General features: G+C 45.1%; 1 protein-coding gene across 1 annotated transcript in view; it reads right to left on the bottom strand.

The window, feature by feature from the left end:
- slc6a11b (solute carrier family 6 member 11b) overlaps nt 1-2,153 on the bottom strand; it is a 46,911-nt gene extending 44,758 nt beyond the window's left edge. Inside the window, exon 1 of the mRNA XM_007248298.4 lies at nt 1,708-2,153. Within this exon, the coding sequence (XP_007248360.2) occupies nt 1,708-1,930 (223 nt within the window). The 5' untranslated portion in view covers nt 1,931-2,153. The remainder of the gene's footprint in view (nt 1-1,707) is intronic.
- Nucleotides 2,154-25,225: the final 23,072 nt, after the last annotated feature.

The raw sequence follows: 25,225 nt of genomic DNA, 5'->3' as shown, positions 1-25,225 counted from the left end.
ATACTGAGTTAGAGTGGGTGTGTTAAAGCAGGGAAAATACTTAATACATAAATACATAAACCTCTTTGTTTTCAACACATTGATTGCTATTTTAAAGTGTGTAACTGATTTTTAGCTTCAGCTGTTTACATTTGGTTTACTGCTGTTTTTACAGTTGTTTTAGCTTCATGTTGGGTTTATAGTTGGTAAACTACCGGCTAAACCACTTAAGTTGATACAGTAATGCTAGTAACTGTGGGTACCTGGGTTTTATTTAACTTCATGTTTTGTTTTCAGTTGATAACAACCCAAACAATTCTAAGGCAGTATTTCTTAACCCTGATCCTGGAAGCCCACTGGTAACGCACCTGATCCCAATATTGAGTTAGGGTTAGAGTGTGTATGTTAAAGCAGGAAAAATACTAAGCACTGATCCTCAGACGCAAACTACTTAGTTTTCAACACATTTATTGCAATTTTAGAGTGGGTAACTTTTGTTTTAGCTTCATGTTATGCTTACAGTTTTTTAGCCACATGTTGGGATTACAGTTAGTAAACTACTGGCTAAACCACTGACGATCATACACTAATTCTAGTAATTAGTAAAAAGAGTTTGGTAAACTTCTGTCAACATATCTGATCCCAATCTGAACTAATCACCTCATTAACAACAGTCCAATATGGTGTTAGAGTTGGTGTATTAAAGCAGGGAAAATATAAAGCACAGATCCTCAGACTTAAACCCCTTAGTTTTCAACAAATTTATTGCAATTTTAGAGTGAGTAACTGTTTTTTAGCTTCATGTTGTGTTTACAATTGTTTTTCTATTGTGTTTACTGATTTTTAGCTTCATGTTGGGTTTGCAGTGGGGAAACTACCAGCTATACCACTAAAGTTGATAGAGTAATGCTAGTAAAAATAGGTAACTGTTTTTTTAGCTTCATGTTGGGTTTACAGATTATAGGCTTCTAACTAAACCATTGTAAGGCAGCATTTCTCAAACATGATTCTGGAAGCCCACTGTCAACACACCTAATCCAAATGTGAACTAATCACCTCATTAACAACAGTCCAATACTGAGTTAAGAGTGGGTGTCCTAAAGCAGGGGAAATACTAAACACTGATCCTCAGACCTAAACCCCTTAGCTTTTAGAGTGGGTAACTGTTTATCTTTTTTTGCTTTATGTTGTGTTTACAATTTGTTTACTGTTGTTTTTACAGTTTTTTAGCTTCATGTTGGGTTCACAGTTGGTAAACAACCAGCTAAACCATTAAATTTGTTACAGTAATGCTAGTAAATGTGGGTCACTGGGGTTTTTTTTTAGCTTCATGTTGGGTTTACAGTTGGTAAACAACCAGCTAAACCATTACATTTGATACAGTAATGCTAGTAAATGTGGGTAAGTGTTTTTTTAGCTTCATGTTGGGTTTACAGATGACAGGCTACCAACTAAACCATTGCAAGGCAGTATTTCTCAAACGTGATTCCGGAAGCCTTCTGTCAACACACCTGATCCCAATCTGAACTAATCACCTCATTAACAACAGTCCAATATTGAGTGAGAGAGTGTGTTTGTTTGTCAAAGCAGGGAAAGAGCAATGAGCACTGATCCTCAGACTTAAAATTACTTTGTTTTAACCCATTTATTGCAAGTTTAGAGAGCTTTAGAGAGGTTTATGTAAGTCATACTAAGGCTCTACAGATGGGACCCCAGGCTCAGTCTTACCTCCTCCATTCTTGTAACAGAGGTAGGGGAACCTCCAGACGTTGCCAAGTCCGATAATCTCTCCGGCCACAGACAGCACAAACTCTATCTTATTGTTCCACTGGCCTCTCTCGTTCACCACCTTCTTGTCGTTGCTGCGAACCAGGTTGGTGTTGGAAGCCTCGGCGTCCATCGCGTCGTCCGGTTTGCCATTTATAATGGGAATAGTCTTTTCGGCTGTCATGACGTCCTAACAGCCTGCAACAAATCGATTAATAGAGCTGCTGTAGAGGCACATAACAATACTGGAGCGCGGATGAATCTTTTCCCCTTCAAAAAATGTCTTCAGCCGCATGCGGAGCGCGCGATACTTGTTGGATTACAAGAGAGAGAGAGGGAGAGAGAAAGAGAGACGGCGAGAGAGAGAGAGGAAGAGGAGGAGGAGGTGGTGGTGATGGAGGAGGAGGAAGAGGAGGAGGGAGCTGCTCACGAGGCAAAGTCTCGAAAGTATATTAAAAAAGGTGCAAATTCAATTAACGCCAGTGCCCCTCCCCTATCCCTCCCCAGGACGCACGAGACGCGCCCCCCAGGGTTCCAGCTGCTGCTGCTGCTGTACCAAAAGGAGCTCTGCTCACCTACTGCTGTCTCTCTCTATCCGTGTCCTCAGTCGCGAGACCACTGATAATGAGCTGGATAGATAGTAGTAAGCTCATCCATGCTTTCATTTCAGTTCATTCAGTGCTTCTGAAAGTCTGTAAATCGCTAAACAACTGTTGCCCAGAACACATTGCAGATCTATTTAGAGAATATAGATATAGATATAGTCAGTTAGTTGAACCCAGAGTCCACATGGAGAAGCAGCTTTTAATTATTAAACTGCCCTAAATGTAGAAGTGTTTAAATCCATGTTAAAAACTCTTTTAACTAAAGAAATTTACTTCGTTACACTTTTTATTTTTTACTTTAAATTATTATGTTACTTTACTTGTATTATGTATTATGTATTAATGTTCATTGTTTTAAATCTTTCTTTTTCTTTGTAATTTATTTTTAATTTAACTGCCTTAATGTTTTTATTTCTCATGTAAAGCACTTTAAAGTGCCAAGGTATGAACAATGCTAAAAAATGCCTTGCCTTGCCTTGTAACCCGTATATAAAAAAAGCCATCAACAACACACTGTAAAAATATCTGTAAATTTAGGGTAAGAGTATAATTTTAAAAAGTAGATTGCATTCCCTGCCGAAACTGCCAGTGTGATTGCAGTGCCAAAAGGGGGTTGCTAAGGTGTTGATAGGGTATCCATGGTGGTTGCTACGGTGTTGCTAAGTGGTTGCTATAGTGTTGCCAGGTGGTTGCTAAGGTGTTGCCAGGTGGTTGCTAAGGTGTTGCTGTGGTACAGGTGGAGGTTGCTATGGTGTTGCTAAGCTCCTCCATGCACACACAGTGCAGGAAAGCTGGCTGAGGCTGTGGGGTGTCCAAACTTTTGACCAAGAGTTGGTTTATCCAGCTCATGCTCCATACACACACAGTACAGTACTGTACTGTACTGGACATATATATATAACATGTATATACATATATATATATATATATATATATATATATATATATATATTATTATATATATTGTATATATATTTTTTGCAACTGTTACCCTCTATTCACACTGAAAAGCTATAAAGCAGGTGACCACTGCAACACGTGAGAAGCGACAATGAGGCAGAGAGGAAAGTGAGTTGAAAATTTCTCAACTTTATGTACCTGAAAATCAGCTGAGCAGTTAGCAAGTTAGCTTAGATAGCTCGCTTAGCTGTGAGCTTGCATAAGGTAGTCTTCACTTCATTGAACTATAAAAATATACGTTTTTTTGCACTAATATGGACTAATTGTAAAATATTGTATGGAATTTTATAGGTTTAAGGTAGATAACACTAGCTAGCATATCTACATATACCAGTAGGTATTAATGTTAGTTAGCACAGCTAGTTGGCAAGCTAATTTTAGCTAAAGTTCAGGAATGCTGTTGACATGCTAAAAAAATATAAAAATTGATAATACTCAGTTTTCAAGGCTTTAATCTGCCTAACTAACATCACATACATTTTGTGGGTACTAGCTGAGCAGTGACCTAATTTAAATCTTTAGTATAGTAGCTAAAATTCAGGTATGCTGTGAAATTCCATACTTTTCAGATTTTCAGGCTTTCCCAAGCCTATAATTAATATTACAGAAGTAAGTTTTGTGGGTCTTTGATAGCCGCCGAGCAGGTAACAACCAAGCTAGCGAGCTAGTTAGCTTAGCTATGAGGTTATATTAAGCAGCCACTACTAAATTTTAAGTATACAAAAGATATAAGAAATTAGTTACATCTACAGTATGTATGTGTTTCATTTGATAATGTGTCAAATATGTTTAATACAACTTATGCATGGATATTGGAGTAATATATATATATATATATATATATATATATATATATATATATATATATATATATATATATATATATATAGTTATGGCAGGATACTTTTAGTCAAAAAAATCATGAAAGAAAGTATATATTAGTGTTCTGTTTTTTGACAGAATTTCCTCATTTTGTGTTTTTCTGTTTTTAGAGATTGTCCATATCAGAGAATGTGAAGAAGATGGACGCCGTGTCGCCGTTCCCATTCATTCAATGAAAATGAAGCCAAAATTTTCCGCCATGATGGCGATCCTGAAACCCGAGTCTGCGCAGTAGAGACCAGAGGAGGGAGAAAGACTGTGGAGAGACAGCCTACTCATTTAAATAACCCCGCCCCTGAGGGCTGCCTCCACAGAGCTCACACAGTAGCTCACAGTCTATGGTCCCGACCATACAGTCATTGGTCTCACCCCTGCTAGGTGTAACCCAGCCCTTTTACAATAACCACACCTTTCTGAATAGAGCTGAATAACGTTTTAAAAAACGAATTCTGTGGGGATATAATTCATTTTACAATATAAGCAGAGGTTACACTAGCTGTTACATTTAAATAATGGAGGTAGAATTACAGTATATTAGTAAAAAAAAAACGTGATAGAAAGTTGTCTGACATATTGATACATTGATTTTACTTATTAGAATTCGGCAAATAAAATGTCTTGCAAAAGATAAATAAATATAGCTGCTATCTTTAAGTTGTGTTTTCTTAAAGGAGAAATCCAGTGTAAAATGAACTTGGGCTGTAGTGAAAAATGATAATAAGTACAAACTTTTGGGGAATAGCCCACCTCCTTCTCCACCAGTATTCTGAAATACAGCACTTTTAGCTGATGCTCTCAGCAGGCTTACAATGCTATAGATACGGGCATAATGTTACCCATGCAAAGAAATCACTATTTTTAAATCATTAACAAGATCAAAGTGGCTCTATACTTCATTGGTTGAATTCTGAGAGTCCTGGTATTTAAAATGAGGCACTGAGAACTTTAAAAGTGCACAGGTAGTTTATTTAAAAACACTATTTATAAACACCATACCTTGAGTTAGTTCTCTGGGTGCCGCCATCTTGAAATTAAATCATGATCAGTGTTGGGCACGTTACTTTGAAAAAGTAATTAGTTATAGTTACTCGTTACTTCTCCAAAAAAGTAACTGAGTTACTAACGGAGTTACTCCACTATAAAAGTAATTAGTTACCAGTAAAAGTAACTATCGCATTACTTTTTATTATTCGCCCGTCAAAAAAAGGAAATCAATTATGCATTTACTATTATTATTAGAAAAATAACAAAAAATAACAAACGAAAATAAACCCAAAATGTTGACAAAAATATAATCTAACGAATTTCAAAAAAATAAAACGAAATTCTCCACACAACCAAAGAAAATTACTAAAACTTGTAATACTGAAAAAAGCGGAAAAACGCGTCTGGGGATGAAATTTAACAAACCAAGCCACACTCAAAAGAAATATGTATATATAAAACAAAATAATGGACAAAAACAACAATTTAATGCCCGTTAAAATGGTATTAATATAACAGCTTCACCAGCTTAGATCCTGCCCAAAAAATCCGACCCAGCCGGAGCCCGTGCACATTCTGCCCAAGCCCGAACCATAAACTGTCATTATGAGCCTGACCCGATCCGCCCCATAAACTGTCTGTTTTCGGGCTGATTGAATGAGCGAAATATAATCAGAATTATGTTAATTAACACTGTAACATAGAAGCATAGAACTATTATTTAATTTAAATGATTTTTAAGAACAGCTACACACAATGCTGCAAGTCAAAGGCGGAGGCGTTCACGTGCGCCCAGCAGGGCCGCCGCTCTGCATAGGCAGACAATGCAGCCAGCGTTAGGCCTCAACCATTTTGCAGTTGCAGGGAGCCAAATTGACTGAGAATGAAATGTGTTGAAATTATGACATTATTAAATTTAAAACCCAATGTGAATTATTAATGATACGCTCATCTTTTTTGTCTTTAAACATTGCATGGGGCACCTACTCCACTTCTTAAAAGCGGCACGTTATTATTTTTGTGCATAATATAATGCCCCCACCCCTATTGCCTGAAATGGCACGGCTCGGTTTGCTCTGTTGGTTGTTGCCAGATGTCACATTGTCCAGTCAAATAAATAATCAAAAATGCATGGAGGCGCTAAATCTTGCGCATGTTTAACCATTTTTAAAGTGTATGTGGCCATTCTATACAAAAACTTGTCCAGTGCAATATTTGTGTAAGTTAAAAACTTAAAATAAAATAAACAAATAGGATGAAAAATCGTAACTTATCTGGCAACCTTAGTCCTGACTAAAGTAGCAACGCTACTTGAGTTTGGCAGGAGATAAGTTCACAGCGCGAAGTTGCTACTAAATGGTAATTCAACTATGAAGCGACGGTTTGAGTCTGGAGCTGAAAAGAAGAAGAAAAAGAAGCAGAAAGATGAGGCCCATGCATCCCTTTCTGGTGAGTAACTTCGATGTTAAAGGTTTAAATAGTTTTGATTACTTCATGTTCAGTGGTGTTGCCTGAGCTTGTTATGTTGGCTTTGCTGATTTGGTAGCTTTAAACGCTTAACTAGAAACTAATCTTGGTATTGCAAGGCACGTGGCACGTTTGCAAATAGTAGTAGTGTAGTTTGAAGATTTTTAGTGACTGATTAATAAACAGAGTAGCCTACCTATTGACTAATGCCGTCAGTGCACTATCCAAATGGTCTGTATGACAGCAGGATCAGACAGCTCTATAGATTTTGACAGGCTGATATAAATACACCACGAATATAAACGATAATTTCATAACCTTTAAGGCTGGCGTGTGTAAATGACGTGTCCACTGCTTAAAATAGACATGCATTTGTTGTTCATTGTATTTATTTTATTATCATGAAGTCTTTATCATATTATTATCATGATGTCTTTATTTATTTGCATAATTATTTGTTCATAGCTCATTTTGTTTGGAATCGACAGCATTTTTTTAAAAGTAATTTCTAATGCTGGTGTTAAGAAAGTAATTTATTATTTATACATTATAAATAGTACTCTTGTGCTGTTCTTCACTGTTATTGGCCTTACTTATAACGTTGTAAATATTCACAGTTACATGTGTAATTTTAATAAATAGTAAAATTTTGAGTAAACCTTTTGTGTTTGTGTGTGTGTGTGTGTCCCTGACCAGTTATGCTTAGGGCCTCCAAAACCTTAGCAGCGGCCCTGGCGCCCAGAGCTACGTGATTACAGTTTTCATTTTTATTATAGTTTAATTTTATTTTGTTTTTATTTTTTCTGTTCATTTTAGGGTGGGCTTGCTAGCGCGAGCGCTTTACACAAGAACTAACGGACCACGAGTGCCGCGCGCTCGGCACAACAACTCCCGCTGTACAACTCCGCTGTACAACAGCGCTTATAAATAAATTAAACACAAAAATGAGGGTATTCTATCAGTAATTTCAGTTCGTTTTAGTTAGTTTTATAAACACAAAATACCGTTCGAGATAGTTATGTTTTTCCTTTTAATTACCGTTTTTATTAGATTCAGTTAACACAAATGTTTTTCACTTTCAATTTTCGCTATTTCGTTCGCTTTAGTGAACAATAATAATTGGTTACTTAGCAACATTGTGATTATCACACCAGAGCTTTATATAAAATAAAAATAGGAGCCTGATTTCGGGTCGGTCCTCAGGTCAGGTGGGATTCGGGCAGAGAATCTAAGCTCTAAAATAGAAAGCAGCAGCACCACAAAAACCGGAGCAGCTAAAAAGAGCTTAACGTCCTTAATTCGGAACTTGGGTTGTCCACGGCAATCACTGAATTGATTAGAGCACGCAAATCGTCACAATTGTGCCTCACTTCACCACGCCAAACCACAGGCACAGCGGCCAGAAGCTCAAGTTCACCGGACAGAGGAGGGGTTAACCAGGGCAAAGCGAAATAAAAAAAAAAAGTTCATAGAGCTGCTAAAGTAACGTGCAGTAACGGGGTGTCGGAAATGGTAACGGCGTTATAGTTACAGTCATAGTAATTAGTTAGATTACTCGTTACTGATCATGATAAGGTGAATGACAAGCAGGAAAGAATACTTATAATAGTGGAACAGATTGCTAAATGAATTCAGTGTAAATGCATGAGTTCCGGCTGTTGCTGAATAGTAACAGCCATATTGTGAGAGATGTGACCTCTAATGTTTCTCACTGGAGTTTCTGCACAATTTCCCTAAAACACTTCTACTAACTTAGCTTTAGGAGCTGAACGATATTAGTTACGTCCAATATTTACAATGTTGGCATGTAATAACAATATAGTGTAATAACAATATAAGATAGCGGCCACCTTCCAAAGCCAATGCTGTTTCAAACTAAAGAACCCTTTGAAAACAGCTGATAAATTTCTATTTCTTAGTTTTGATAATAAATGGACTAATAGAAATGCTCCAAAATGGTACGGAATAAAAATCTTATTAAAATTTTCACCTCCATTAAAAAATTAAAATGGTTGTTTCCTTCCTTCCTTGGCGCTAAAGAAGTCTGCTACGCTCATGTTTAGCAAAACCAGTTCTCATAACAACAGTGGAACCCTGTTGGTGCTGTACAGGACTACAGTATGTATACTTAAAAGCAGCTGTTTGTGGAAAGTTCTACTGTTCTCTCTGCAGTACTATAAGAGTCGTTCGTTCTCTCAGATTCTCACACTCTAACAAACAGTCTGGCGTTGAGCTCAGAGCATCCAGTCAACCAATGTTTCCTGCATACAGCTTTAATGAGTATCACGGATTAGTTCACACTCGATCGCTCCGTCTCTCAGCAGGAAGAAATGTGTGCATGGCAAGAGACTCCCAGTCCCCCCAGTGTTCCCAGTGCCATGGAAAAGGGTGACCCAGTCACTATACACTGCTCAATTAAGGGTCAGTTGTCATTTTAACGTGAAAGAAGTGGGACACTGCATAGAGAGTGGCCACCAAGGACGCTGGCTGGCACTCTGGGCTTTATTAAGTCCAAACACGTCGATACCTATCGGCCTTAGTGTTTATGCCTTTAGAGGTTAATAATGTGATTATCATCAGTAAACATGAAGAAATACAGCCTCCTAAAGTCGTTATAGCGTTATTACGCACTTATAAACACTGGCCTTTTTTTTTTTACAAATGTTCTGAGAACAATCAGAACCAGAAGGCAACCAATAATCTTAAAGTCAAAGGCAAATAAAACGTCTCTCTAGCCAACCAGGAAAAAGTAGTCTGTTACATTAAACAAGCATCCCACACAGAACAGACATGTTTTAAACATGGAGGAAAAGCTGATAATGGCAGTATCTGAATTATAACAGAATTAGGTTGGAAATTTAGTAATCTTAAAAAAGGGGGTTGCCTACTTCCAGACTGCCCTTTTGCTCCATTTGCGCTACACATGGCAACCCGAGAGGTCCAGCCCAGTGGGCCCTACTGTTAATGAGATCATATGATGGGTTAGCCAGGTCATTAAGTGACACTTTATTTTAAGTGGTCCTTTTTAAATGAAATTAACATTAATCAGACTCTTAACTCATCAACAATGTGTCAATGATGTATCAGCATCTGAACACCGATTAGACAATCAAGAGTCTTTTACTGAAGACTAAAGCTGAAACCAGTCCATAACTGGTTCTAAAAATAAATTAGGCTGAGGTTAAGGGACCAATTAAGGGTTAGGATTAGGTTTTAGGTAGAGGTTAGGTTTAAGATTAGGGCCAGGATGATGGTTAGGATTAGGTTTTGGATAGAGGTTAGGTTTAAGATTAGGAAAGGGATGATGGTTAGGATTGGGTTTTAGGATGATGTTAAAGTTAGGACATTTTTTTGGTTAATGTAAGAATTAGGTTTTGAGTTGAGGTTGAAGTTAGTACTAAATTGCAGGTTGATGTTAATGTTCGTGTCATGGTGGAGCACAGAATACAGACACTCGCGGAACCAGTCAAGGATTTTATTAAAAACCCACAGGGTACAGAGAATGAGATTAGCAGTATAAACAAAACACCAGTAAAGGTATACCTGGGAGCGGAGAGCTTAACAGGATAGTGAGGCAGTCCAGTGGTCATACACGAAGTAAGCAGTATCAGAGGCAATCCAAAAACAGCAACGATAAACAGTCCAATGGTCATACACAAGGCAGGCAGTATCAAAGGTGATCCGAAAAACATAAACGATAAACAGTCCAGGGTAATACACGAAAAAATCCACAACGAAGGCAAAGGCAAAAATCGGTAGTCAAAAAACAAAGGCAAGGTCATACACAGAAAATAATCACATAAAATAACGCTTTGTAATGTCGGACGAACCTGGGCAATACGCGGCGCCGAAGGGCGTCTGAGCAGTACTTTTATACTGTAGCTAATACTCAGGGCTAACAGGCCGGGGCAGGTGAGGTGTCACGTGATCAGCAGTGTGTGTGTTGTCAGCGGGTGGTGCATTCTGGGTATTGTAGTTGTTGGGCTGACAACCTCCGTTGGAGACCAGTGTGGAAGGACAGGAAGTGCCTACAGCACCAGACGTGACAGTACCCTCCCCCGAGGGAGTCGGACGGGAACGAGGACGACCACGACGACGACCACCCGACGAGCAGGGAGCACCGGCGGGAGGAACAGGAGTCGCCACAGAGGTACCGGACAGGCGGGGGCTGAGAGACCGGGACCCCCGATGCACCGGAACCGACGAGGAAAGCGAGCGCTTGGGACGCCCACGGGGTCTGGGAGCAGGCTTACCCGGGTAACGGGCATGAAACTCAGCCAGTATAGCAGGGTCCAGCACGTCGCCGGCAGCCACCCAGCAACGCTCCTCGGGGCCGTAGCCCTCCCAGTCGATCAGATACTGGAGTACGCCACCACGCCTGCGAGAATCCAGTACCTCTCTCACCGCATACGTAGACGAGGCCTCCCCCTCCACTGCCGCGGGCGGAACGTCATCTGGAGTACCCTCAGCGAGCGGACCTGGGACAAGAGGCTTGAGAAGAGACACATGGAATGAGTTGTGTACATGGTATTGAGCTGGCAGCTCAATCTTATAGGTAACCTCGTTAACCTGAGACAACACCTTAAAGGGACCGATGTATTTAGGTACCAACTTCCTGCACTCTCCCTCAAACCTCAAGTCCCGTGTAGACAACCAAACCCGATCCCCGGGTTGGTATTGGGGGGTACTGCCTCGGTGTCTGTCAGACCTCTCCTTGTACTGGTGTAACGCATCCGAGACCTGCTGATGAGTTTCCTCCCACACCTGCTCACTCCGTTTCATCCAGTCGTCTACTGCCGGAACCTCAGTAGCCACGGCTGTCCACGGAGCTAACGGAGGTTGGAACCCCAGAATGCACTGGAAGGGAGTGAGACCAGAGGTAGAGTTAGTGAGGGAGTTTTGTGCAATTTCTGCCCATATAAGAAATTGAGACCAGTCGGAGGGATGTTTGTGACAGTAAAGTCTGAGGAATTTACCAAGCTCTACCAAGCTGATTGACACGCTCACACTGCCCATTGCTAGTGGGATGAAACCCTGAGGTAAGACTCACATGAACCCCTAAATGTTCAAAGAAGGCTTTCCATACTCTAGACGTGAACTGAGGGCCTCTATCCGAAAGGATATCTTCAGGGATACCAAAGTGTCTAAAAATGTGAGAGTAGATGGCCTGAGCTGTCTGTAAAGCTGTAGGTAGTGCAGGGAAAGGAATAAACTTAACCCCCCTAGAAAACCTGTCTACCACCGTGAGAACAGTAGTGTACCCTTCGGATTCAGGTAAGTCCGTGACAAAGTCTACCGCGATATGAGACCAGGGTCGCTCTGGAACGGGTAGAGGAACTAGCTTACCGGCTGGAAGGGTCTTTGGCGTTTTGCACTGAGCACATACCGAGCAAGAGACTACAAAAGTGTGTACGTCAGCTCGCATGGTTTCCCACCAATAACGAGCCGAAATTAACTGTAAGGTGCGCGTGACACCCGGATGGCCTGACGTGAGAGAAGAGTGAGCCCAGCTAATGAGACGATCACGAAATCACGATATTGTAAGGGAACGAAGGTTTTCTGAGGTGGACAACCCTCAGGTGGAGGTGACCGTTCAGCAGCCTGCTGAATCAGATCATCCAACTCCCAGCGAATAACAGCTATTTTAACGTCTGGAGGTAGAATACGCTCACACTCAGAGGACTGAGATGCGCTGTCAGGAGTGCAGAAGATTCGTGACAGCGCATCCGCCTTGGTGTTACGGTTACCAGGTCGGAACGAAATAGAAAAATCAAACCTGGAGAAAAACAGTGACCAGCGTGCTTGGCGGGGGTTGAGGCGTTTAGCATTACGTAAGTACTCCAGGTTCTTATGATCCGTGAGAACAGTGAAAGGATGAGCGGACCCCTCCAACCAGTGACGCCACTCCTCGAGAGCTAGTTTGACAGCTAACAGTTCCCTATCCCCTATGCCATAATTGCGTTCTGCAGGAGACATCTTTCTAGAAAAGAAGGCTACGGGATGAAGTTTAGGAGGAGAACCACTGCGCTGTGATAACACGGCCCCCACCCCAGAGTCAGAAGCGTCAACCTCGACCACGAAGGGCAAATCGGGTTTGGGATGAGCGAGTATAGGAGCTGAAACAAACGCGGACTTAAGCCTAGCAAAAGCAGCCTCAGCTGCAGGCGACCAATTAAGTACCTTGGTGGCCCCTTTAGTCAATGCAGTAAGCGGAGCGGCAATACTGCTAAAATTGCGAATGAACCTCCGATAAAAATTAGCAAAGCCCAAAAAACGTTGGAGGTCCTTTATGGACTGCGGAACGGGCCAATTGGTGACTGCGGAAACTTTAGTGTCGTTCATGAGGACGCCCTGGGGACTAATGACATAGCCGAGAAATGTGACCCATTGGAGATGGAACTCACACTTCTCGGCTTTAGCATACAAATTATTGTCTAGCAAACGCTTAAGTACGGAGCGGACATGACGAACGTGGGACTCTAAATCTGGGGAATAGATCAGAATGTCGTCTATAAAAAGGACTAAATGCTTGTTGATCATGTCGCGAAAAATGTCATTCATGAACGACTGGAAGACTGCCGGTGCGTTAGCTAGACCAAAACTCATTACCAAGTACTCATAGTGCCCATTGGTGGTAGTAAAGGCAGTCTTCCATTCATCCCCCTCACGGATGCGAATGAGATTATAGGCACTGCGTAAGTCGAGCTTGGTGAAATACTTAGCCTCACGTAATTGTTCTAGAGCACTAGGGATGAGAGGGAGCGGGTAGGCGAACTTCTTGGTGATATCATTTAAACCACGGTAATCAATACAAGGACGGAGACCACCATCTTTCTTCTTAACAAAAAAAACCCCGAACCTACAGGAGACTTAGATGGGCGAATGAAACCCTGTGCAAGAGCTTCCTCTACATAAGTAGCCATAGCCTTCTCTTCGTCAAGAGTGAGGGGATATATTCTAGCCTTAGGAAGAGTGGCACCTTCAATAAGATCTATGGCACAGTCATAGGGGCGATGTGGTGGCAGCTTAGTAGCATTAGCTTTGCTAAATACCTCTAGATAATCGGAATACTCAGGGGGAACTACGGGAGAATCTACGACTGTGGGGCTTTCAATAGAGGTGGACTGTAAGGCTATATCAGAACGGGCTAAACAATGTTCAAAACAGAAATCAGACCAAACCGTAATGTCCCCCTCAGGCCAGGAAATCAGTGGGTTGTGCGTCTTGAGCCAAGGCATGCCCAAAATCAACGGGTGTTCCGTGCTGGGAAGCACGAACAGAGACAGTTCCTCGTGGTGGAGAGCGCTGGCTTGGAGAGAGAGTGGTACAGTCTGGAGAGTGACAGGTCTGGAGCACACCGATTTCCCATCAACGGCGTGGATAGAGATGGGGCGACGGAGCTCCTTAGTGGGGATGTTGTGCTCCTTCACCAACTCCAGGCTTATGAAGTTTCCCTCCGATCCGGAATCAACGAGTGCTGCAACGGGAAAAGAACCAGTAGGTGAACTTAAAATCATAGGTAGGGAGAAACTTTTAGAATCACGACATGGAGTCAAGTTACGTACCACGTTGGCGCGTGGAACCGTTTCCACGCGCTTTCCCGTCGCAGGAGGCCTCATGGATCGGGTCAGGAAACCACACTCAGCTTTGTGATGACCCTTCTCTCCACAGTAGAGACATAGATGGAAACGAATGCGGCGTTGGCGTTCGGCAGCAGACAGTCTGGACCTCTGGATGTCCATGGGTTCAGGTGTGGACTCCGGAGCAGATGTAGACCCACTGAAACCGCTGGCAGAGACGTGTGGATGGGGTACAGAAGCTACGTGGGTGTTGGACTTGGGACGACGAGATAGCAGCTGATCCAGGCGAATCGAGAGAGCAATGAGTGGATCCAGAGTGAGTGCTTCATCTCGGCAAGCTAACTCTCTTAAAATGTCCGGGTTGAGTCCGTTTTTAAACACTGAAAGAAGCGCTGCATCATTCCATCCACTGCCAGCAGCTAGCGTCCGAAACTCCAGAGCATACGTAGCGACTGGCTTGTGACCTTGCTTCAGAGCGAGCAGTAACTCTCCATTAGATTGACCGTAACGCGAGTGATCAAACACAGAGCGGAAAGTGTCCAAAAAATCCGTGTAGCTAGCCACCGACATGCTATCCCATACAGCAGTGGCACACTCGAGTGCTTTCCCGGAGAGACGAGAGATAATAAAGCCTATCTTGGCTTGATCAGTAGTCACTGGAGAGTTACTGAAGTAAACAGAGCACTGTAAAATAAAACCGCTGCACTTCACCGGATCACCGTCATATAACTCCGGTTTGCACACAAAAAATCTGGAGGAAGAAGCGCTGGGGTTATGAGGCCTGGTGTTAGCCATGGGGCTAGGGTTAGCAGTAGAGCTAGCGTTAGCCGAAGCTAATCCCTGTAGGTGCTCGAGGATGCTAGTCAGCTGTTGTTGCTGATTAGCTTGCTGGCTAGCTAGCTCTGTAACAGCGTGAGTCACACCAACGAGGGTTTGTTGGTGCTGACCGAGAAGTTGTCCCTGGCTAATCAACCCTGTTTTTAACTGGTCAGAGATCGCTGTCTGTTCACGTGAGGCCGCGTATTCTGTCATGGTGGAGCACAGAATACAGACACTCGCGGAACCAGTCAAGGATTTTATTAAAAACCCTCAGGGTACAGAGAATGAGATTAGCAGTATAAACAAAACACCAGTAAAGGTATACCTGGGAGCGGAGAGCTTAACAGGATAGTGAGGCAGTCCAGTGGTCATACACGAAGTAAGCTGTATCAGAGGCAATCCAAAAACAGCAACGATAAACAGTCCAATGGTCATACACAAGGCAGGCAGTATCAAAGGTGATCCGAAAAACATAAACGATAAACAGTCCAGGGTAATACACGAAAAAATCCACAACGAAGGCAAAGGCAAAAATCGGTAGTCAAAAAACAAAGGCAAGGTCATACACAGAAAATAATCACAGAAATAACGCTTTGTAATGTCGGACGAACCTGGGCAATACGCGGCGCCGAAGGGCGTCTGAGCAGTTCTTTTATACTGTAGCTAATACTCAGGGCTAACAGGCCGGGGCAGGTGAGGTGTCACGTGATCAGCAGTGTGTGTGTTGTCAGCGGGTGGTGCATTCTGGGTATTGTAGTTGTTGGGCTGACAACCTCCGTTGGAGACCAGTGTGGAAGGACAGGAAGTGCCTACAGCACCAGACGTGACAGTTCGGACTAATTTTGTGGGTTGATGGTAAAGATAGGAATAATATTTGGTTTGATGTTAAAGTTAGGACTTGTTATGCTAAAAGATAAAATAAGGTTTAGAGTTGATGCTGAAGTTAGTACAAAGTTCAGGTTGATGTTAAATTCAGGATTTATTTTTGGGTTGATGTTAAACTTAGGACTAATATTTTGGGTGGAATTTAAAGTTAGGACCATGTTTTGGGTTGTGGTTGAGGTCAGTATTTCAATTAAAAATGACCAATTATGGACAAGGCTAATGGCATGCTAATGATGTAGAAATAATGTAGAATGAGTCCTGTAGTCCTGCTTTTTCTGTCAGCTGTTGTGCTGTTATGATTGGTCCTCTATTGCTCGCCTGAGTACTGGGGGTTTTAACTACCACAGTAATTGATTGTACTTGTTGACATTTACGTTTGCCTTCTTATGTGAAGTATGTTTTATTTTAGGAATAATAATAAAAAAATGTGTGAAATCTCAGCTGTCTGCGCTCTTATCAAACACAAACAGAGTATATCAGAAAAGCAGAAATGATACAAAGCTGTTATTTTACAGATTGACCGGTGTGTGACTGTCCTTCGGGAGGTAACGCTATCACTACGGAGAGATGTGAGATGAGTTCAGATGGAGGCGTTGCTAGGATACAAGAGCATCTCTTTTTCACTTTTTTTTCCTATCCCAAATGCTCTGTTGTGTTCTGTTGCAAGATACGAGTAAATAGATGTGCCTTGCTTCAGACCTGATGATGGTTCATGTTTGTGGATCTGCTTCAGAAAGTCTAATTTTGTTGTCAATAGTATCTACTCTACACACGGGCTAGACAAGCTGTGTGTGTGGATTTGCACATCTTTGTCAACAATGGGTGCAGCTTACTATATGTGTGTGAAACTGATCATGAAGCATTGTGTCACGCCTGGCCCTGTTTCCTGTCTGTCCTCGTGCCTGTGTTGTCCCACGTGACCCGTGCCCCTGTGTTCTGCCTGTGATTTTCCATTACCTCATGTCTCATTTGTAGCTCCACCCCTTCCCCAGGTGTTTCCACTCCCAGTGTGTTTCCTGTTTAGTTAAATAGACTTCCTCTGTCACTTGTCCTCTGTCGGTCTTTGCACTGTCCCCTGTCGTTTGTCTTCCCGTGTTCCCAGATTTTCTCTCAGTGTTTCTCTCAGTGTTTCTCTCAGTGTTTCTCTCAGTGTTTCTCTCCGTGTCTATCTTAGTTTAATCCTTGTAATTATCCTTGCTCTGTTTAGTTCATAGTCTTGTTTCATTATTCATTTTGTTTTCCTTGTTTAGTCTCCCTCTTTGTTTGTAGTTTATATTTATCATTAGTATCTCTTGTTTGTTTCCGTGTTCCCTATTCACCTGCTTAGTGTTTAGTCTTTAGTTATTCCCTGTTTATGTTCTTAGCTCTGTTTAGTTTCTGGTTTAGTAGCCTCCCTATTTGTTTTAGTTTTATCTTGCCTCCGTTTCTTGTTTTTTTCTTGTTTACTTGTTTATTTGTTTATTTATCATTAGTCTCTCTCTCTTGTTTATTCCTAGTTTATTTTCCAGCGTTTGTTTAGTTTTATGTTCCCTAGCCTCCCTCGTTTGTTTAGTTATTTTGTTGTTACGTGTTTACTTGTCTCTTTGTTTATTAAATTCTCACCTTACCTGCACATACGTCCGCCTCCACGTCTCTCTGCCTGGGTCAACCCTGACATAAAGACCGACCCAATGGACGTAAACCAGTGGCATGCTGCTCGGAAGGCGGACCTGGAGTTTCTCCGCCTCCTCGCCGAGCGAATCCGGGGCGATGACCCGCTCCCGGCGCCTTTCCTCGGGTTGGAGCCCGTGAACCCAGCTTCAGCGGTGCCCACCGAGACTCATAAGGGGAAAAAGTCTCGGAGGAAACAGGCCCGAAAAGCCCGCAAGGCGCGGGAGGACTCCCTCCGGAGCGGGGAAAATTTTGGGGGGGCGCTGGGGGTGTGTGCTGTCAGCCTCGGTCCTCGCCCCGAGGAGGACGGGGGTGACTTGGATGCAGGCTGTGAGGAGTCCTTTCTCTGGGACTACTCCGATCTCCTTACACCTGCGTCCAGCGAGGAGGAAGAGGACTATCCCCCTGCACCAGCCCGCCTGCCGCTACTTCCTTCCACGGTGGCAGTGGAACCGCGCTCTGAGACCCCCTGCGTGGTGAGCCAGCCGTGGCCAAAGACTTTCCCCGCTCTCCCCACACCTGACTCTGCACGAGAGAGTAGGAATCCAGTCCGGGTTTTTACTTCACCCGCAGCTTCGGGCTCCAGTACTGCAGTGTCGGACCTTTTCATGCCACGCCCCGTGAAGCACGCGTCTGAAACGCTGCACCCCATGATTCAAGCGGCGGCCGTGCCGCTCTCCGAGACTTCAGCGGCGGCCGCGCCGCTCTCCCAGACTGCAGCGGCGGCAGCGCCGCTCTCCGAGATTTCAGCGGCGGCCGCGCCGCTCTCCGAGACTTCAGCGGCGGCAGCGCCACTCTCCGAGATTTCAGCGGCGGCCGCGCCGCTCTCCAAGACTTCAGCGGCGGCAGCGCCGCTCTCCGAGACTTCAGCGGCGGCCGCGCCGCTCTCCGAGACTTCAGCGGCGGCAGCGCCGCTCTCCGAGATTTCAGTGCCGGCCGCGCCGCTCTCCGAGATTTCAGCGCCGGCCGCGCCGCTCTCCGAGATTTCGGCGGTGGCCGCGCCGCTCTCCCAGACTACAGCGGCGGCCGCACCGTGCTCACAGACTGCAGCGGCGGCAGCGCCGCTCTCCGAGATTTCAGCGGCGGCCGCGCCGTTCTCCCAAGCACCAGCAGTCCCAGCTGCTCCAGCTCCAGCTCAAGCACCAGCAGTCCCAGCTGCTCCAGCTCCAGCTCAAGCACCAGCAGTCCCAGCTGCTCCAGCTCCAGCTCAAGCACCAGCAGTCCCAGCTGCTCCGGCTCCAGCTCAAGCACCAGCAGTTCCAGCTGCTCCGGCCCCAGCCCAAGCACCTGCAGCTCTCAGAACTATGTTTGGGCCCAGGCCCCGTATTTCCAGGCCTGCTCCAAGGCCTCCTGACTTTGCCCCCAGTTATGTGCCCAGGCTGTCCCCACAGACTTTTGCCAGTCCTGGGCACCCACCTGTGTTTTTGGTCCCCCTGTCTCTCCCTGTCCTGGTCCCTGTATCTGTGTTCGTTCCTGTTCCTGTCCCCTGTGGTTTTACTGTTCCTGTCCCAGTCACCGTGTTTGTGTCCGTCCCCGTCAATGTTCTCGTCCCTGTTCCCATGTCCGGTCCCGTCCAGTCTCAGTCTCCTGTCCATTTCCCCGACCAGTCTCCGTCTCATGTCCAGTTCCCCGTCCAGTCTCTGTCTCATGTCCAGTCTCCGTCTCATGTCCAGTCTCCGTCACCTGTCCAGTTTCCCGTCCAGTCTCTGTCACCTGTCCAGTCTCCGTCACCTGTCCAGTTCCCCGTCCAGTCTCCGTCTCCTGTCCAGTTCCCCGTCCAGTCTCCGTCCCCTGTCCAGTCTCCTGTTTTCCCTGGCCTCTCCCTGCCGCCAGCCCCCGGGGTTTGTTTTTACGCGCCTCGGGAGCTGCGCGTTTAGGGGGAGGTTTCTGTCACGCCTGGCCCTGTTTCCTGTCTGTCCTCGTGCCTGTGTTGTCCCACGTGACCCGTGCCCCTGTGTTCTGCCTGTGATTTTCCATTACCTCATGTCTCATTTGTAGCTCCACCCCTTCCCCAGGTGTTTCCACTCCCAGTGTGTTTCCTGTTTAGTTAAATAGACTTCCTCTGTCACTTGTCCTCTGTCGGTCTTTGCACTGTCTCCTGTCGTTTGTCTTCCCGTGTTCCCAGATTTTCTCTCAGTGTTTCTCTCAGTGTTTCTCTCAGTGTTTCTCTCAGTGTTTCTCTCCGTGTCTATCTTAGTTTAATCATTGTAATTATCCTTGCTCTGTTTAGTTCATAGTCTTGTTTCATTATTCATTTTGTTTTCCTTGTTTAGTCTCCCTCTTTGTTTGTAGTTTATATTTATCATTAGTATCTCTTGTTTGTTTCCGTGTTCCCTATTCACCTGCTTAGTGTTTAGTCTTTAGTTAGTTTAGTTAGTTAGTTAGTTAGTTTAGTCTGTTTATGTTCTTAGCTCTGTTTAGTTTCTGGTTTAGTAGCCTCCCTATTTGTTTTAGTTTTATCTTGCCTCCGTTTCTTGTTTTTTTCTTGTTTACTTGTTTATTTGTTTATTTATCATTAGTCTCTCTCTCTTGTTTATTCCTAGTTTATTTTCCAGCGTTTGTTTAGTTTTATGTTCCCTAGCCTCCCTCGTTTGTTTAGTTATTTTGTTGTTACGTGTTTACTTGTCTCTTTGTTTATTAAATTCTCACCTTACCTGCACATACGTCCGCCTCCACGTCTCTCTGCCTGGGTCAACCCTGACACATTGCTTCAGGAGATGATATAGAAATGGATGTCTCTGTATAGTTATAAGCTGTAAGGTGTTATCTTGTGAGTGTGGTTCTCATGGCAAGTCCAGGTGAATTATGGGAGTTGGAGCAGGTTTCTGCAGAAAGGTTTCTGGTTAGAACTGTCTGTGAGGAAGAGTGGCTAAAATCCAGATTTCTCATCCACATTCATTACTGGAGACATGGTCAGTGCTGCGTTCTTTAGCTTCCATAATGTGACATGGCAGAAGTGATGGGGCTAACTTGGTCACATGACCACAAATGATCAAATACAGAAGCATAAAATTGGGACAAAATGTTCTTGAATCTGACCATGCCTCCACACACAAACATACACACATACACACACACACACTCCCCAGGTCCCCAGTGGGAGGCACTATCCCACTCCAACACCAGCGCACAAACCAAACCTCATACAACAGAAAGACAGAATAAAAGAAAGCCTGCTACTAAAATCCAAACAACCGTAATCTGACTAATCAGCTGCTTTATAGACAGATATGTAAACTTTATTGCCAGCCGGGCTGTTCAGCAGGACTGACCCCAGGAGTATTAATACTGATCTTGATGGAATCCATTTCTGATGGGTAATATAAACTATATTATAAAATAATATATCTTTTTATTATTTATAAGTATCTGTATATATTAGTAAATATGAGGTATATGAGTAAAACAAACATTGTTGTTTTATTCTATAAACGACTGACAACATTAAAAATGTAAACATTGTAATTTACAGCATTTATTTGCAGAAAATGAGAAATGGTCAAAAAAATTAAGATGCAGAGCTTTCAGACCTCAAACACTGCAAAGAAAACAAGTTCATGTTTATTTAGAAACAACAACAATACTAATGTTTTAGTACCCGCAGGGCGAGTGAGCGGGATACAGCGAGAGACAGTGCGAGTGAGTGAGATGCAGCAAGAGACAGTGCGAGTGAGCGAGATACAGCGAGAGACAGTGCGAGTGAGTGAGATGCAACAAGAGACAGTGCGAGTGAGCGAGATACAGTGAGAGACAGTGCGAGTGATCGAGAGACAGTGCGAGTGAGCGAGAGACAGTGCGAGTGAGCGAGATACAGCGAGAGACAGTGCGAGTGAGCGAGAGACAGTGCGAGTGAGTGAGATGCAACAAAAGACAGTGCGAGTGAGCGAGATACAGTGAGAGACAGTGTGAGTGATCGAGAGGCAGTGCGAGTGAGCGAGAGACAGTGCGAGTGAGTGAGATACAGCGAGAGACAGTGCGAGTGAGTGAGATGCAACAAGAGACAGTGCGAGTGAGCGAGATACAGCGAGAGACAGTGCGAGTGAGGGAGATGCAGCAAGAGACAGTGCGAGTGAGCGAGATGCAACAAGAGACAGTGCAAGTGAGCGAGATACAGTGAGAGACAGTGCGAGTGAGTGAGATGCAGCAAAAGACAGTGCGAGTGAGTGAGATACAGCGAGAGACAGTGCGAGTGAGCGAGATACAGCGAGAGACAGTGCGAGTGAGTGAGATGCAGCAAGAGACAGTGCGAGTGATCGAGATACATCGAGAGACAGTGAAAGTGATCGAGAGACAGTGCGAGTGAGCGAGATACAGCGAGAGACAGTGGGAGTGAGTGAGATGCAACAAGAGACAGTGCGAGTGAGCGAGATACAGTGAGAGACAGTGCGAGTGATCGAGAGACAGTGCGAGTGAGCGAGAGACAGTGCGAGTGAGCGAGATACAGCGAGAGACAGTGCGAGTGAGCGAGATACAGCGAGAGACAGTGCAAGTGAGTGAGATGCAACAAGAGACAGTGCGAGTGAGCGAGATACAGTGAGAGTGAGTGAGATACAGTAAGAGACAGTGCGAGTGAGTGAGATGCAACAAGAAACAGTGCGAGTGAGCGAGATACAGCGAGAGACAGTGCGAGTGAGGGAGATGCAGCAAGAGACAGTGCGAGTGAGCGAGATGCAACAAGAGACAGTGCAAGTGAGCGAGATACAGTGAGAGACAGTGCGAGTGAGTGAGATGCAGCAAGAGACAGTGCGAGTGAGTGAGATACAGCGAGAGACAGTGCGAGTGAGCGAGATACAGCGAGAGACAGTGAAAGTGATCGAGAGACAGTGCGAGTGACCGAGATACAGCGAGAGACAGTGCGAGTGAGTGAGATGCAGCAAGAGACAGTGTGAGTGAGCGAGATACAGCGAGAGACAGTGCGAGTGAGCGAGATACAGCGAGAGACAGTGAAAGTGATCGAGAGACAGTGCGAGTGACCGAGATACAGCGAGAGACAGTGCGAGTGAGTGAGATGCAGCAAGAGACAGTGTGAGTGAGCGAGATACAGCGAGAGACAGTGCGAGTGAGCGAGATACAGCGAGAGACAGTGCGAGTGAGCGAGATACAGCGAGAGACAGTGCGAGTGAGCGAGATACAGCGAGAGACAGTGCGAGTGAGTGAGATGCAACAAGAGACAGTGTGAGTGAGCGAGATACAGCGAGAGACAGTGCGAGTGAGCGAGATACAGCGAGAGACAGTGCGAGTGAGTGAGATGCAGCAAGCGACAGTGCGAGTGATCGAGATAAATTTGAGAGACAGTGAAAGTGATCGAGAGACAGTGCGAGTGAGCGAGATGCAGCAAGAGACAGTGCGAGTGAGCGAGATACAGCGAGAGACAGTGCGAGTGAGTGAGATGCAACAAGATACAGTGCGAGTGAGCGAGAGACAGTGCGAGTGAGTGAGATGCAACAAGAGACAGTGCGAGTGAGCGAGATACAGTGCGAGCGATCGAGAGACAGTGCGAGTGAGTGAGATACAGCGAGAGACAGTGCAAGTGAGCGAGATACAGCGAGAGACAGTGCGAGTGAGTGAGATGCAACAAGAGACAGTGCGAGTGAGCGAGATGCAGCAAGAGACAGTGCAAGTGAGCGAGATACAGCGAGAGACAGTGCGAGTGAGCGAGATACAGCGAGAGACAGTGCGAGTGAGTGAGATGCAGAAAGAGACAGTGGGAGTGAGCGAGATACAGCGAGAGACAGTGCAAGTGAGCGAGATACAGCGAGAGACAGTAAAAGTGATCGAGAGACAGTGCGAGTGAGCGAGATACAGCGAGAGACAGTGCGAGTGATCGAGAGACAGTGCGAGTGAGCGACATACAGCGAGAGACAGTGCGAGTGAGCGAGATACATCGAGAGACAGTGAAAGTGATCGAGAGACAGTGCGAGTGAGCGAGATACAGCGAGAGACAGTGTGAGTGAGTGAGATACAGCGAGAGACAGTGTGAGTGAGTGAGATGCAGCAAGAGACAGTGCGAGTGAGTGAGATACAGCGAGAGACAGTGCGAGTGAGCGAGATACAGCGAAAGAGACAGTGCAAGTGAGCGAGATACAGCGAGAGACAGTGCGAGTGAGCGAGATACAGCGAGAGACAGTGCGAGTGAGTGAGATGCAACAAGAGACAGTGCGAGTGAGCGAGATATAGTGAGAGACAGTGCAAGTGAGCGAGATACAGTGAGAGACAGTGCGAGTGAGTGAGATACATCGAGAGACAGTGAAAGTGATCGAGACAGTGCGAGTGAGCGAGATACAGCGAGAGACAGTGCGAGTGAGTGAGATACAGCGAGAGACAGTGCGAGTGAGTGAGATGCAACAAGAGACAGTGTGAGTGAGCGAGATACAGCGAGAGACAGTGCAAGTGAGCGAGATACAGTGAGAGACAGTGCAAGTGAGCGAGATACAGTGAGAGACAGTGCGAGTGAGCGAGATGCAGCAAGAGACAGTGCGAGTGAGTGAGATACAGAGAGAGACAGTGCGAGTGAGCGAGATACAGCGAGAGACAGTGCGAGTGAGTGAGATGCAGCAAGAGACAGTGCGAGTGATCGAGATAAATCGAGAGACAGTGAAAGTGATCGAGAGACAGTGCGAGTGAGCGAGATACAGCGAGAGACAGTCTGAGTGAGTGAGATGCAGCAAGAGACAGTGCAAGTGAGCGAGATACAGCGAGAGACAGTGCAAGTGAGCGAGATACAGCGAGAGACAGTGCGAGTGAGTGAGATGCAGCAAGAGACAGTGCGAGTGAGAGAGATACAGCGAGAGACAGTGCGAGTGAGAGAGATACAGCGAGAGACAGTGCAAGTGAGCGAGATACAGCGAGAGACAGTGCAAGTGAGCGAGATACAGCGAGAGACAGTGCGAGTGAGTGAGATACAGCGAGAGACAGTGTGAGTGAGCGAGATGCAGCGAGAGACAGTGCGAGTGAGTGAGATACAGCGAGATACAGTGCAAGTGAGCGAGATACAGCGAGAGACAGTGCGAGTGAGTGAGATGCAGCAAGAGACAGTGCGAGTGAGCGAGATACAGCGAGAGACAGTGCAAGTGAGTAAGAGACAGTGCAAGTGAGTGAGAGACAGTTCGAGTGAGCGTGAGACAGTGAAAGTGAGCGGGATACAGTGAGAGACAGTGCAAGTGAGTGAGAGACAGTGCAAGTGAGCGGAATAAAGCAAGAGACAGTGCGAGTGAGCGAGAGACAGTGCGAGTGAGCGAGAGACAGTTCGAGTGAGCGAGAGACAGTGCAAGTGATTGAGAGACAGTGCTAGTGAGCGAGAGACAGAGCGTGAGACAGTGCGAGACAGTGCGAGACAGTGCAAGTGAGTAAGAGACAGTGCAAGTGAGTGAGAGACAGTGCGAGTGAGCGTGAGACAGTGCGAGACAGTGCGAGACAGTGCGAGTGAGTGAGATGCAACAAGATACAGTGCGAGTGAGCGAGAGACAGTGCGAGTGAGTGAGATGCAACAAGAGACAGTGCGAGTGAGCGAGATACAGTGCGAGCGATCGAGAGACAGTGCGAGTGAGTGAGATACAGCGAGAGACAGTGCAAGTGAGCGAGATACAGCGAGAGACAGTGCGAGTGAGTGAGATGCAACAAGAGACAGTGCGAGTGAGCGAGATGCAG

This window comes from Astyanax mexicanus, chromosome 24 (assembly GCF_023375975.1).
Source record: "Astyanax mexicanus isolate ESR-SI-001 chromosome 24, AstMex3_surface, whole genome shotgun sequence".
NCBI classification, from domain to species: Eukaryota; Metazoa; Chordata; class Actinopteri; order Characiformes; family Acestrorhamphidae; genus Astyanax; species Astyanax mexicanus.
Note: the sequence above shows the minus strand (reverse complement) of the source record. Positions and strands in the feature narration are given on the sequence as shown.